The following is a 13,777-nucleotide window of genomic DNA, read 5'->3' as shown; positions in this document are numbered from 1 at the left end:
GGAGAAATTTCCTCTGGTCTGAGGAAACCAAAATAGAACTGTTTGGCCATAATGACCATCGTTATGTTTGGAGGAAAAAGGGGGAGGGTTGCAAGCCGAAGAACACCATCCCAACCGTGAAGCACGGGGGTGGCAGCATCATGTTGTGTGGCTACTTTGCTGCAGGAGGGACTGGTGCACTTCACAAAATAGATGGCATCATGAGGCAGGAAAATTATGTAGATATATTGAAGCAACATCTCAAGACATCAGTCAGGAAGTTAAAGCTTGGTCGCAAATGGGTCTTCCAAATGGACAATGACCCCAAGCATACTTACAAAGTTGTGGCAAAATGGCTTAAGGACAACAAAGTCAAGATATTAGAGTGGCCATCACAAAGCCCTGACCTCATTCCTATAGAAAATGTGTGGGCAGAACTGAAAAAGCATGTGCGAGCAAGGAGGCCTACAAACCTGACTCAGTTACACCAGCTCTGTCAGGAGGAATGGGCCAAAATTCACCCAACTTATTGTGTGAAGCTTGTGGAAGACTACCTGAAACGTTTGACCCAAGTTAAACAATTTAAAGGCAATGCTACCAAATACTAATTGAGTGTATGTAAACTTCTGACCCACTGGGAATGTGATGAAAGAAATAAAAGCTTAAATAAATAATTCTCTCAACTATTATTCTGACATTTCACATTCTTAATAAAAAGTGGTGATCCTAACTGACCTAAGACAGGGAATTTTTACTTGGATTAAATGTCAGGAATTGTGAAAAACTGAGTTTAAATGTATTTGGCTAAGGTGTGTGTAAACTTCCGACTTCAACTGTAGCCTGTACCCTTGGGCCATATGACACTGCAGGTCGCAGTTCAATCGCATGTATGAGTTATGCACACTGTTTAGTTTTGTGATGTCATGGACATCATAAGAGAAGTTTGGAGCTAAATCCCACTTCAAGTATTGCATGTACTTCAGCAGACACAAAATATCACCCTACATGCACTAAATGGCGAAATGGTTTTGGAAAGAATAGACACTGTGACCCATCCCAGGCTCTGTCCAATTAGGCTTGAGAGAAGGCCATGTTTGAACCATATCTGGAGTGGTCTTTTGTCTGGTCCTAAACCATTGACTTTCAGTGGGGGTTTATCGGGAAGTACGCCTCATATTTAGCTTCCCCCATCTGCTGTGGCGTGCACAATGAAGCGCTTGTCTGCCGCGGCCTGTGTCCTCTCTCTGTCCATTTTTTCTTCTTCCTGAAGCCACAGATGTTCCCAGTGCCATCCCATTGATGGCACTGGCACAGCCTCCGGACAGACTGGCTCTTCTGTTTGTCAGTGTGTACGTGCATGCTTGTGTGTGCATGCGGGTGTGCGTGCGCTAGTGAACTGTCTCCATGGGAACTCCACAGCCGGCTTTATCAGTGTAATTATTGTACAGACATGGGGACTATAGACAGTCAGTCATTCAAAGAGTCATTGTTCTCATTTTTGAGAAGAAATACCTACCTTCCTCTTTCTCCAGCAAGAGCGTCAATCTCATCGAAGAACACAATGGAGGGTGCGACAGCTCTGGCCTTCCTAAACAACTGGTATTGACATATGCCAATATATATAGAGAGACACGCATTAATATATAGTCGACCCCGATTCTGCATATACATTGTACTGTAGAACATGTGTCAAACTCATTCCACGGAGGGCCGAGTGTCCGCGGGTTTTCGCTCCACCCTTGTTCTCGATTGATGAATTAAGGTCACTAATTAGTAGGAATCTCCCCTCACCTGGTTGTCTAGGTCTGAATTGAAAGGAAAAACCCAAAACCTGCGGACACTCGGCCCTCTGTGGAATGAGTTTGACACCTCTGCGTAGGATATTAAATCAATTTATGTTAAATGGAAGTAGTCCACATATTCAGTGTATTGGGTATACTGTATGACAGACAATGAAAGTTGGCCTGGTACTCACCTCTCTGACAGCTCTCTCAGACTCCCCTACATATTTACTCAGTAACTCTGGACCCTGAAAGAGACAGAGGGAAGTTGGTTCTCCTGTCCAGTGATTCATTATAGGACCAGGAGTGTTCCGTACGAGGGAAAACTTTTTACCGTAATTATACAGTACAACTATTAATATCAATATAAAGACTAATGATACACCTAATAACACTGTTTACCTAGCTACAAGCTAGCCTCACCACTAATTTCTGACAGGAACACACCAAAACAACAATGAACAAACCACTGAGAAGTTATTAACAGCCCGCCAAGAAATCTTTCAGACATGAAAGGGATAGTTATTTAAGGGATAGAGGGGAAGGGAGAAAAAAAAGAAGAAAAACAATAATTGAGAAGGAAGGCAAAGAGGACCAAGGAGGTAGGGTAAGTAAAGCTGCTGTGGACACTCTGCACCCTCCATCCGAGGCAGATAAACATCCACTCAGGCCGTGAGGACGCACTTCCTTCCCCTGCAATCCACCCTTTTCAACACCTCTGAGTTGGCAGGGACACAACACTTAAACGGCAGCCCTTTTGTCTCCTCAGAACACGACAGCGTTGTGGAGACTGACTCATTTATCCCCAGGTCCTCTGTGGTGGTGTGGCGAGGCCGGGTCTGGGCTTGATAATGTATGAAGTGTATTTATTTTACCAGCTAAAACAGCACATTTTAAAGTGTCCTTTAATTGCCCACAGCACAAGGTGCACCTGTGTAATGATCATGCTGTTTAAGTTAAATAAAGGTTAAATAAAATAAATAAATACAATCAGCTTCTTGATATGCCACACCTGTCAGGTGGATTGGATAGATTATCTTGGCAAAGGAGAATTGCTCACTAACAGGGATGTCAACAAATTTGTGCACAATATTGGAGATAAATAAGATGTTTGTGCATATGGAAATTGTCAGGGATTTCTTTTATTTCAGCTCATGAAACCAACACTTTACATGTTGCGTTTATTTTTTGATTAGTGTAGGTACATTTCTATGTAGTTATGTATTAGATAAATGCTTCTATTGGCTCCCGAGTGGCGCAGCGGTCTAAGGCGCTGCATCTCAGTGCTAGAGGCGTCACTACAGACCCTGGTTCGATCCTGTATCACAACCGTCCGTGATTGGGAGTCCCATAGGGCGGAGCACAATTGGCCCAGCGTCTTCCAGCTTTGGCCAGGGTAGGCCGTCATTGAAAATAAGATTTTGCTCTTAACTGACTTGCCTAGTTAAATAAAGGTTAAATAAAAAATTGGTGTGTGTGAGACAACATGATAATGTAGTGTTAGGGTTTTACTGTACATGACAGAAGTAGTACAAAGTATAGTAAAGCACGGATAATGTATCAGAGTCAAAGCTACCAACACACTAGGGGAAAATACATCATTATTTTGTACTAGCCTGGACTTTATTCCCAAACAACATCTACGAGAAAAATAGCCTCTTTTGAGAGACTTTTACACAGTCTTTCTGTCTTTTCTTTCTAATATAACAGCCTATCCACCATCTTTTACCACTGGCCCCCTCTAAATCAGGCTGGCTGACAGCTTCTGTCACGGCCCCATTGCACCCGGCAACAGCTTCCAAAATAAGCGCCAATCAACGATTGCTGAGCTGATCAATCAATCTCCATCAAGAGGCCTGGACAGAGCAGGGCGAGGGGTAGGGAGAAGGAAGGTGTAGGGGCGAGTGTTGAATTGGGGTGGAGGGAGAGGGGGGTAGATTGGATGGGGTGATGAATGAAGAGGACAAAGACAGGGTCGGAGAGGTCAAGTGAGGAGGCCTGTAGGTCTGCCGCCAAGGAAGCCAGAGAGTCTGAGGTCCTTGAGATAATCAGGGACATATCCCTTTGTATTTTAACTGGGTTAAAGCCAAGGGAATGGCTGCTGGTATATGTAAATAGGCATGGCTAAATATTTCTCCCCAATTTTGTGATTACGATCTTGTCTCATTGCTGCAACTCCCCAACGGGTTAGGGAGAGGCAAAGGTCGAGTCAAGCGTCCTCCGAAACATGACCCGCCAAGCCACGCTTCTTAACACCAACTCGCTTAACCTGGAAGCCAGCTGCACCAATGTGTCAGAGGAAACACCGTTGAACTGATGACCGAAGTCAGCCTGCAGGTGCCCGGCCCGCCACAAGGAGTCAGTAGAGCGCGATGAGCCAAGTAAAGCCCCCCCTGCCAAACCCTCCCCTAACCCAGAAGACGCTGGGCCAATTGTGCGCCGCCCTATGGGACTCCCGTTCACAGCCGGTTGTGACACAGCCTGGGATCCAACCCCCCAACCCCACTCCAATGCAGTGCCTAAGACCGCTGCGACACTCGGGAGACCCGCAAAGTATTTTTGGGACAACAGAAAAATGTGGTGATAGTGTTACTAGCTATAGTTGTAGCATTATTTACTTAATGTTGTGGAAACGACAAAGGTCCATGCTAGGGTCAGCCATAACTAAAGGAACTGTGCTTAAAGGCGATGCATCTGCAAAACTGATGCATTACAAAAGTATGCATCACAGGGGTGGGATTTAGGGAAACTTGTAGGTGTAAAAAGGACACCTCCCTGCCCATACATTGACTATTTGGAGAGAATGCAGGCAACAATCAAATGTTAAATGATCATCACCTTGATGGCGAGAAAGTTGAGTCCGCTCTCATTGGCCAGAGCCTTGGCGATCATGGTCTTGGAGCAGCCTGGGGGTCCGTAGAGGAGCACCCCTTTAGGGGGCTGGATGCCCATGCGGGTGAAGGCCTCAGGGTGCCTGAGGGGCCACTCCACCGCCTGCTTCAGTTTCAGCTTCACCTGCTCCATGCCTCCCACGTCCGACCAGCGAACCTGCAAGGGAAACAGTCAGCAAGGGAGAGTCAGCAAGGGAGAGAATCTGCAAGGGAGACAGTCTGCAAGGGAGACAGTCAAACCATTTGGACACAACTGGTAACTGAGAGAAGAATATGTGTTCCTAGATACAGAAGTTTTATAGACAATGGAAAGAGAGATGTCCCCAATGAGCTGTATAGGATGGCAGTTTCAATGGGGCTTGGTATCTAGCGGTGTTATGGTAGCTTCAAGAAAACCCAGGTTTGAGAGGATAAAATGTTTTCCAAGTCAAAAGTAATATCCTTATTGTGGGGCAACAAAGTTGTGGGTTCTGTGTGTCCAGTGATTATTTCTCTCTACAGCTGTAATTAATCAATCAATCACTGAAATACTGTTTGTATTTTTGATCTGGGCAAATGATTTGTAATAATACAGTACAAGAAAAAGTTGAGATACACGACAGGAAAAGCATTGTGCCAGATCTGGGCGGAGAGTGACTCGGCAGACAACACAGAGAGTCGGACAGCAGCTGTCACTTTGACGGATGATGGGCAGAGGCGCGCGACTCCAGGAGATAAAACCGATAAGGAGAGCAGGGGTTGGACAGAGCAATAGCCCCCCTTTCCTCCACCTTTCACTACATCAGCATGACTTTTCCTCTCTCGCTCTCCTTCTCTTTCTCCTTCCATCTCCACCTCTCCCTCCCTCCTCCTTTCTCTGCCCGAAGTAACACATCCCAGGCCACCGGCGCCGTCTCCCGGGAACAGAGCACCTAATGGAAACTTGGCGTCTGGCCACATACTGTAAATACCACACGTTGAACAATTTATAGATAGATAGAGAGAGGATGGTGGGTGAGGAAAGAGAGAGAGAGAGAAAGATGGTGAAAGGGAGATGGGAAGAGAGCATGAGACAAGAGAAAGCGAGAGAAAGAGAGAGGCACAGCTTCCCCTTGCCAGAATCTATGGGGTGTAAATCAATCAGGCAGTTTCAGGTGCCTCTACCCTACCAGGCTAGCAGCAGATGTGCACAGCAAAGTATTATATCCCTTTTCTCCCCCTGAACCTATTTTGTTGTGTTTCTGTTCAAGTTTTCTGCAGACAAAATTAACATGGTGCTGGCGTGAATGACAGTAAAAAAAGGCATCATTAATTGCAAGGTGCTTTTGTCACGAACACGGCGGATGTGGAATTAGAGGGTGCAGTTTGAGTCACACCTTGCTGCGTTGATTTTACTCCCCATGCCTCTTTTTCTCTCTCCGGAACCCAGTTATTATCTTTTACTGTTGTTGTCTGAAGTTTACAAGGGGCCTCTTAGGGCCCGGGCTTTGATGGGGTTGCCTGGGATGTGGGAGAGGAGGATGGGTGCGACAGTAGTTGTGGTGGGTACTTCTCCAGACAAGAACTTGGAGAGGAAGTCGAAAAAGGGGAACGGAGCTCTCGGCTGCAGCTGCCAGATCCAAATATTAAAAGGTCCGGTCGGCCTGAGAGAGAGAGGTGTGCTCTGCTCTTGCTCTCGCCGGGCCTGGCTCCACTGAAAGTGTCTTATATAAATGGATTAGAAACAAATGTTTTGCACTCATATGGATATAATCAAGTCGGAGCTCTGCGGCCGACCCTTCAGCTGCAGTGCACTGAGGGAAGGAAAAAAACTCAAGCCCATCTTTTGTTTCCAGGAACTGGCCGCAAGAACTGAATGTCTCGGGGTGAGCTCAGTGCAGAGGAGCATTAGGAGGAAGGAGAACGGACTTTTTTCTATTTTTTTCTCTCTCTCTCTCTCTCTCGCAGGAACCGACGTCGACCCGATCTGCTTCCAATTAGTGCTGGAGATGATGTTAGCCACTTCCTGTCCGTTATGTCTTGCACATGCAAACTCCAAAACATCCTGCAGTCTCACCACTGTCCCCCCCCCCCCACCTCCCCCTCCACTGAGTGTGTGATTCATCTCCGTTTCAGGGAGGGCAGCAGTATGGCTGGGGGTCATTTCCATCCGACGCTTCCTCGGTTTGAACCCTCGGTGAAAACCGCACGTCAACAAAAGTAACTGGGGATCTGAAAGTATCTTCTCCAAAATACTTAATGCCTCACTTGATTACTCACCGTACTGTTGACATAATACATTGACTAGTAGTCCAATGAGTAATTAAGCGATTTGCGCTCCTGAGAAGATTTGTTGACGTTTCAGAACATGAGACTAGAAGACATTTTCCGTTGTGCCGGTGACATCAGCAGAACTGTTGTTCCATCTTTGGTGGTACCCGATAGATCGAATGACAGTTTATATGCCGACTTTATATGCCGACAATTTTCATGCCGACCTTCAAAAAGAGTCCAAGGGGCTATAATCCAGACATACCTTGGGGACATCGATGGCGACCTCCCTCATGGCACTAGGTTTGACCTCTGACATGGCCCACTGAAGGTCCTGGAGAGTGACCGTCACTGTCCCCATCAATTGGAAGTCTGATGGCTGGGAGCCACTGCCGAGAGCACGCCTTAATGCATGCAGCCCTGCAAAAAAGACCAGATTGATAAACATATTTGTTAAACGTACAGGTTTTCAAAATGTCTAGGTTTAGTTGACAATTTCCTGTTGGATGATATTTTGGCAAATAGTGCATGGCGGGTAATAAGAGGTAGAACATTCTGATAAAGAACATTGTCACGTTAGAGACGCTTTAGAAATGCAAAATTCACACAGGATAGACATTTAGCAAGTCTAAGATGAGTTGATGACGTGTACAGTTACTAGGAGGAAAGATGCCCCAAGCTGCAAAACAAGCCATGTTTTCTGAAAATCAATACATTGTCGTTCAGCAACACGCCATTGTCAAAATGTCAACAATAGGCTAAGCCTCACTTTCCTCCTTTTTCAAAACGACAGGCCATACCGTGATGGACAGTTTCCCATAAGTCCTTGGCAGCCGCTCCACGACTCCAAACACACACTTACTTTCACCTCACCTCTCAGGCTCCTACATGTCGTGATGACGAATCCCTAACGAATGCCTAATCTCCAAATGAACACTAGGTCCCTTCACTCTTTCAATTCAACAGGGAACATTGGACACGCATAGCCAAGGAGAAAAGCTGCAGAGGAACTGTGATTGACGCGTTATGTTTGAGATTAACTCTCTCGTGACTAGAGGCGATTCTGTTACCTGCCGAGTATAAAAAGGACAACGGTGTACAAATAACCTAATCTGTGCATTAAAATTGGGGTTGGATTTTGAGTTCGTGTTGGACCTTGCAGAGCAGGGCCACAAAAGAGTGAGCCACGGAGAGAAATAGGCCCGTGTACAAATCAGCATTCCAAGGGGCCGGGGTGATGATAGCTCGTGAATAGGCCACATCGGCGCTGGTGACGGGACAGGGAACACGCTAGAAGGCGTAACCACAGGAGGAAGGGAGCGAGAATAGGGATTACGGGCCTACATCAGTATCACCGACAGGGAAGGATTAGAACAAGGATAAAGCCTTGTTTTCCAAGAGTGTCTCTTGGAATACTGTGGCATTAGAATTCTGAATTGGCTTTTCTTGAAGATGGTTTCGGGAAAATAAAACAAAAGTCCTCACAGTGCGTAATTAATACAAAGGAGAAATTGGGCATCCTGTGGGTTGTGGCATATTTGACATGTGTAATTTGTCTTAAACAGTCTATGTCAAATACATCATACAAAAGTAAATAGATAAATCTCTGAGACTAGATAAACATGTCACGTGTCCAGTCAATACAAGATAAGTCAAATTATGTGTAAGGATCAAGGGCAAAGAAAATTCTGAATAAGGCTGGTTGAACTCTGTGCAATAGATGGTAGATACAAAAATGAACGGGAAAATCCTGAATGAAAAGCTGGTGCTAGGAGTAAATCAGCCTCATTTTTAAAGAACCCTACCGCATGACATTGCAGAAAAACCTGCACTCGACTAGAGTAGCCACCGCTCATATCCAGTTGTATAGATTCAAGCCATGCATGTAGGATAACAGGCATTTGATGAACAAATGATACAGTGGCTGAGCGCATGATTACTGGAGGCTTCCACCTCTCCTCCGAGCTGGGGCCAGGGACTGGGGGGGTTGGGGCTGTGGGCCAGGGCAGACAAGAGGGGATTTACGATCAGACAAGACTCCATCCTGTTTATATTTTCCAGGATTCGAGAAGACTGAAAAAAGGGACAGAGGAAAGAAGAAAAGCACAATGTGGAGAGAGAGAGCGTCCGTGAGCGGATCAGGCCAAGGTCAGTGTGTTCCAGGTCCTGGGCTCTGCTCTCGCTGTGTCCCGTCTCCCCTCCCCAGAGTCCCCCCACATCACATCAATCCCGCCTGACCTGGCCCTGCCCGATGACATGGCCATCTCTTCTCCATTCAAAGCTCCAGGGCTCTTCGACAAGCAGTACAAAAACATCTGCCTCAGCCTGGAGCCTGAGACCATGCACAGGGTAGGAAGGAGGGGAGGGGGCAAGCATATTTTTCTGGGGAGAGGGGGGAAACGGGGGCTACCACATGTGCTACCAGGGGGACTCTTTACTCCTCCTCCTCTTCTCCACAGCTCAGCCTCATCACATTAAGAGGGATAGAGGGATGTTCAAAGGGTAATGGAGGTTAGGGCTTGGTTCATCAGGCAATGTCTACTTCAGTGATGGGGGAAAGGAAATCTATATAGTTAAATATCTGGATATTATTTTTGATTATATATCGTATTGTTTTGACAAAATCGCAATATTATTTTTGCGCTAGGTGGCTGTACCTGTACAAAAACTCCAGTATATTTCCTTCATAGCTTGTCCTGAATCTTCTTTTTAAATAGGGAAACAATTTGTTTCCTGCACTTTTATTTCCCTGACTGAACAAAACTCGTTTTCTCATGGCTCTCTCTTGTCCCTCTGCAGCAGACATATGGTGAGCAATAATTTAGGACCACGGAATCCCAACAAAATCACAGTATCGAATCGCATACATACAGAATCGTGAGAATCGCGATACATATAGTGTCGGCAACTAAGTATTGTGATAATATCGTACCGTGAGGTCCCTGGTGAATTCCCAGCCCTGGTCTATTTACCTTTGAAAAATAAGCCCACTTGACAGTCGGGTGACCATGAAAGCCTTCGCACCCTCTTACTTGTTCCAGTGCATCGTAAAAAACGATGTTTGTCTGTGGTGCGTTAACCCGCAATTCTAGACAGTATAAGAAAGAAAAAAGTCTGCACTCATAACGCTGAAGAGCTCAAAAAGCCCAGAAATGCTGTCTTCCTGGATCGACAAACGTTTCGTCCAGCTAAGGATCTTTCTCTAACCAATCGCTGGATACAACATACTACAGTTGCTGAGGAATAACCTACAGAACAAAATTGACCTAATGAAAGTCAGACCAACTCACTACCCATTGTCAGTATGAGCAACCGATGGGTGTCTACACAACCTAAACAAATGCTTAGTTAGCAAGTACATTCATGAAGATTAATGTAGTATCCAGCCTGGAATCTGGATAGCCCAAAGGCAAAAGGAAATGTAATTCAACAATGCGACTCCAGCATTTCCGCTTCAGGGATTATATCCCCTGGCTAGGCTTGGCTCGATCCGAGCACACATTTGGTTTAGTTATGAAAACATCCGATGCACTGTTAGAAGAGGAAAAAGAAGCGACACAACAAGGTTTAATCTGAACCTTATGTGGATTCTATTTTTTTCCACTTGTTCTTTCCCGAATGCTTCAAATTTACCAGCAATCTGCGGGAAATTGAGAATGGGGTGCCCCTGGCTTGGGGAGGAAGAGACAAGGTGAAAGCAGGGGACTGTCGGCTGGTAAGAAGAAGAAGGGATGTTCCCAATTATGTGGCACCAAAACAGGCCCTCCCCGACTCGAGGCCCTTTTTCCAGGGCCACCTCCACCAGCTCGGATCTGTAAGAGAATGTGAGCCAAGTCCACAGATCAACATATCTAAGACACCGGTGCATTCTACTATAACTACCTTCAAAAACGACTAGCTTGGATGAATTTGGGCTGTTTTCAACTTTGCTACAAAGACAGGCAGAGGACACTGAGGTAACTCTAGTAGAGGTAAAGTAAAAGTTCCCCTTGCCGAATTCATGGGCTTCTTATACAGCTCTATTGTCTTGATACGACAACAACAGTAGGTCATTTATGGAACTCCATCTGTGATCCATCTGCACTCCTACAACATGTTCCAAAACTTATTTAAACAAGAAAAACCCTTCCGTAACACCTTCACCCCCCCGACCCGGGGCACTTGTCAGCAGAGCTGTGTGGGTCTCGAGCGACGTTGTCCTCAAATGAATTGTGAAATACTTTTGGCTCTACACCATAAAAAAAACAGGAACGTTTTCATTACTCTGAGGGGCTTCCGGAACGCTCTTTGCACCTGTATTTACAATACCCAACATCTGTTCCAGCACTGAAAGGCTGCAATAATATGTGCTCTTAAACACACACACTGGGAAAGGGAGGGAAGGAACGAGCGAGCGCGCGCGCAAGCTGCCATTAATAAAGGTAAGGACCGAGGATAAATAGTACAAGGCGAACATTTCCGGATTTTATAAACAGAGCCGGCAAATAAACGTCACATACTGATCTGGCAATATTTATGTAGCCTGTCCTAAAATTCCAAAAGTGCCTTTAAAAGGACTGTGGAGTTGGGAAAAGTGCTTTATATGGAAGGCTTCCTCTGTAAACACACATCATGCATTTACCACTGTTGATCTCATTCATGTCTTTGCAGCAAGATTTATGTCAAACAATACTCGCCTCATTTTTCCCTGCCATTTCTTCCACTCATACTTACGCAATAAAATAAATCGGCATTCCAAAAACTAAATCAAATCAAAGTTTAAGGTTTGGGTTCCCGAGTGGTGTAGTGGTCTAAGGCACTGCATCTCAGTGCTAGAGACGTCACTACAGACACCCTGGTTCGATTCCAGGCTGTATCACAACCGTCTGTGATTGGGAGTCCCATAGGGTGACGCAAAATTTGCCCAGCGTCGTCTGGGTTTGGCCAGTGTAGGCCGTCACTGTAAATAAGAATTTGTTCTTAACTGACTTGCCTAATAATATAAAGGTTAAATAAAAAAAATTAAAATAAATAAAATGGTCGGGTACTACTTGTGTTATACTTGTGTTTCTAGCTCCAACAGTGCAGTAATACCAAGCAATACAAATAAAATACACTAATTTACAAAATAAAGAAATTAAGAAATATCACAACGAGCAAAGTCAGAAACCAGAGTATATAAATAAATACATACATACACATACAGTGCCTTCGGGAAAGTATTCACTCTTTGACTTTTTCCATATTTTGTTATGTTACAGCCTTATTCTAAAATTGATTAAAATTTTGTTTTTTCTCCTCATTAATCGACACAAATTCCCACACAATGACAAAGCAAAAACAGGTTACCCCACAATGACAAAGCAAAAACAGGTTTTAGAACTGTTTTGCTGATTTAGATAATTTTTTTTGCTGAAATATCACATTTACATAAGTATTCAGACCCTTTACTCAGTACTTGTTGAAGCACCTTTGGCAGCGATAACAGCATCAAGTCTTCTTAGGTATGACACTATAAGCTTGGCAAACCTGTATATAGGGAGTTTCTCCCAATCTTCTCTGCAGATCCTCTCAAGCTCTGTCAGGTTGGATGGGGAGAGTTGCTGCACAGCTATTTTCAGGTCTCTCCAGAGATGTTCGATCAGAGTCCGGGCTCTGGCTGGGCCACTCAAGGACATTCAGAGACTTGTCCGAAGCCACTGACACACTGACCCTGTCAGTGTGCTTAGGGTCATTGTCCTGTTGGAAAGTGAACCTTCGCCCCAGTCCGAGGTCCTGAGCACTCTGGAGCAGGTTTTCATCAAGGATCTCTCTGTACTTTGCTCCATTCATCTTTGCCTCGATCCTGACTAGTCTCCCAGTCCCTGCTGCTGAAAAACATCCGCACAGCATGATGCTGCCACCACCATGATTCACGGTAGGGATGGTGCCAGGTTTCCAGCCCTATTTGGTAAAAGACCCTATTATGGCAAGAACAGCTCAAAAAAGCAAAGAGAAACAACAGTCCGTCACTACTTTAAAGACATGAAGGTCAGTGAATCCAGAACATTTCAAGAACTTTGAAAGTTTCTTCAAGTGCAGTCGCAAAACTGATCAAGCTCTATGATGAAACTGGCTCTCATGAGGACCGACACAGGAAAGGAAGCCCCAGAGTTACCTCTGCTGCAGAGGATAAGTTCATTAGAGTAAACTGCACCTCCGAATGCAGCCCAAATAAATGCTTCACAGAACAAGTAACAGACATATCTCAACATCAACTGTTCAGAGGAGACTGCGTGAATCAGGCCTTCATGGTCAAATTGCTGCAAAGAAACTACTACTAAAGGACACCCATAAGAAGAAGATATTTGCTTGGGCCAAGAAACGCGAGCAATGAACATTAGACTGGTGGAAATCTGTCCTTTGGTATGATGAGTCCAAATTTGAGATTTTTGGTTCCAACCACCGTGTCTTTGTGAGACGCAGAGTAGGTGAACGGATGATCTCCACATGTGTGGTTCCCACCGTGAAGCATGGAGGAGGAGGTGTGATGTTGCTTTGCTGGTGACACTATCTGTGATTTATTTAGAATTCAAGGCACACTTAACCAGCATGGCTACCACAGCATTCTGCAGCGATACACAATCCCATCTGGTTTGGGCTTACTGGGACTATCATTTGTTTTTCAACAGAACAATGACCCAAACACACCTCCAGGCTGTGTAAGGGCATTTGAACAAGAAGGAGAGTGATGGAGTGCTGCATCAGATGACCTGGCCTCCACAATCACCCGACCTCAACCCAATTGAGATGGTTTGGGATGAGTTGGACCGCAGAATGAAGGAAAAGGAGCCAACAAGTGCTCAGCATGTGGGAACTCCTTCAAGACTGTTGGAAAAGTATTCCTCATGAAGCTGGTTGAGAGAATGCCAAGAGTGT

At 45.2% G+C, this 13,777-nt stretch overlaps 1 protein-coding gene across 1 annotated transcript in view; it reads right to left on the bottom strand.

The window, feature by feature from the left end:
* afg2a (AFG2 AAA ATPase homolog A) overlaps positions 1 to 13,777 on the bottom strand; it is a 126,566-nt gene that overhangs the window by 98,903 nt on the left and 13,886 nt on the right. The window contains exons 11-14 of the mRNA XM_071410624.1: positions 7,146 to 7,300; positions 4,599 to 4,808; positions 1,955 to 2,008; positions 1,496 to 1,575 (exon numbers count right to left, since the gene is read on the bottom strand). Of these exons, the coding sequence (XP_071266725.1) occupies positions 1,496 to 1,575; positions 1,955 to 2,008; positions 4,599 to 4,808; positions 7,146 to 7,300 (499 nt within the window). The remainder of the gene's footprint in view (positions 1 to 1,495; positions 1,576 to 1,954; positions 2,009 to 4,598; positions 4,809 to 7,145; positions 7,301 to 13,777) is intronic.

Source organism: Salvelinus alpinus, chromosome 7 (assembly GCF_045679555.1).
Source record: "Salvelinus alpinus chromosome 7, SLU_Salpinus.1, whole genome shotgun sequence".
Lineage (NCBI taxonomy): Eukaryota > Metazoa > Chordata > Actinopteri > Salmoniformes > Salmonidae > Salvelinus > Salvelinus alpinus.
This window is presented reverse-complemented; position numbering and strand designations above follow the sequence as displayed.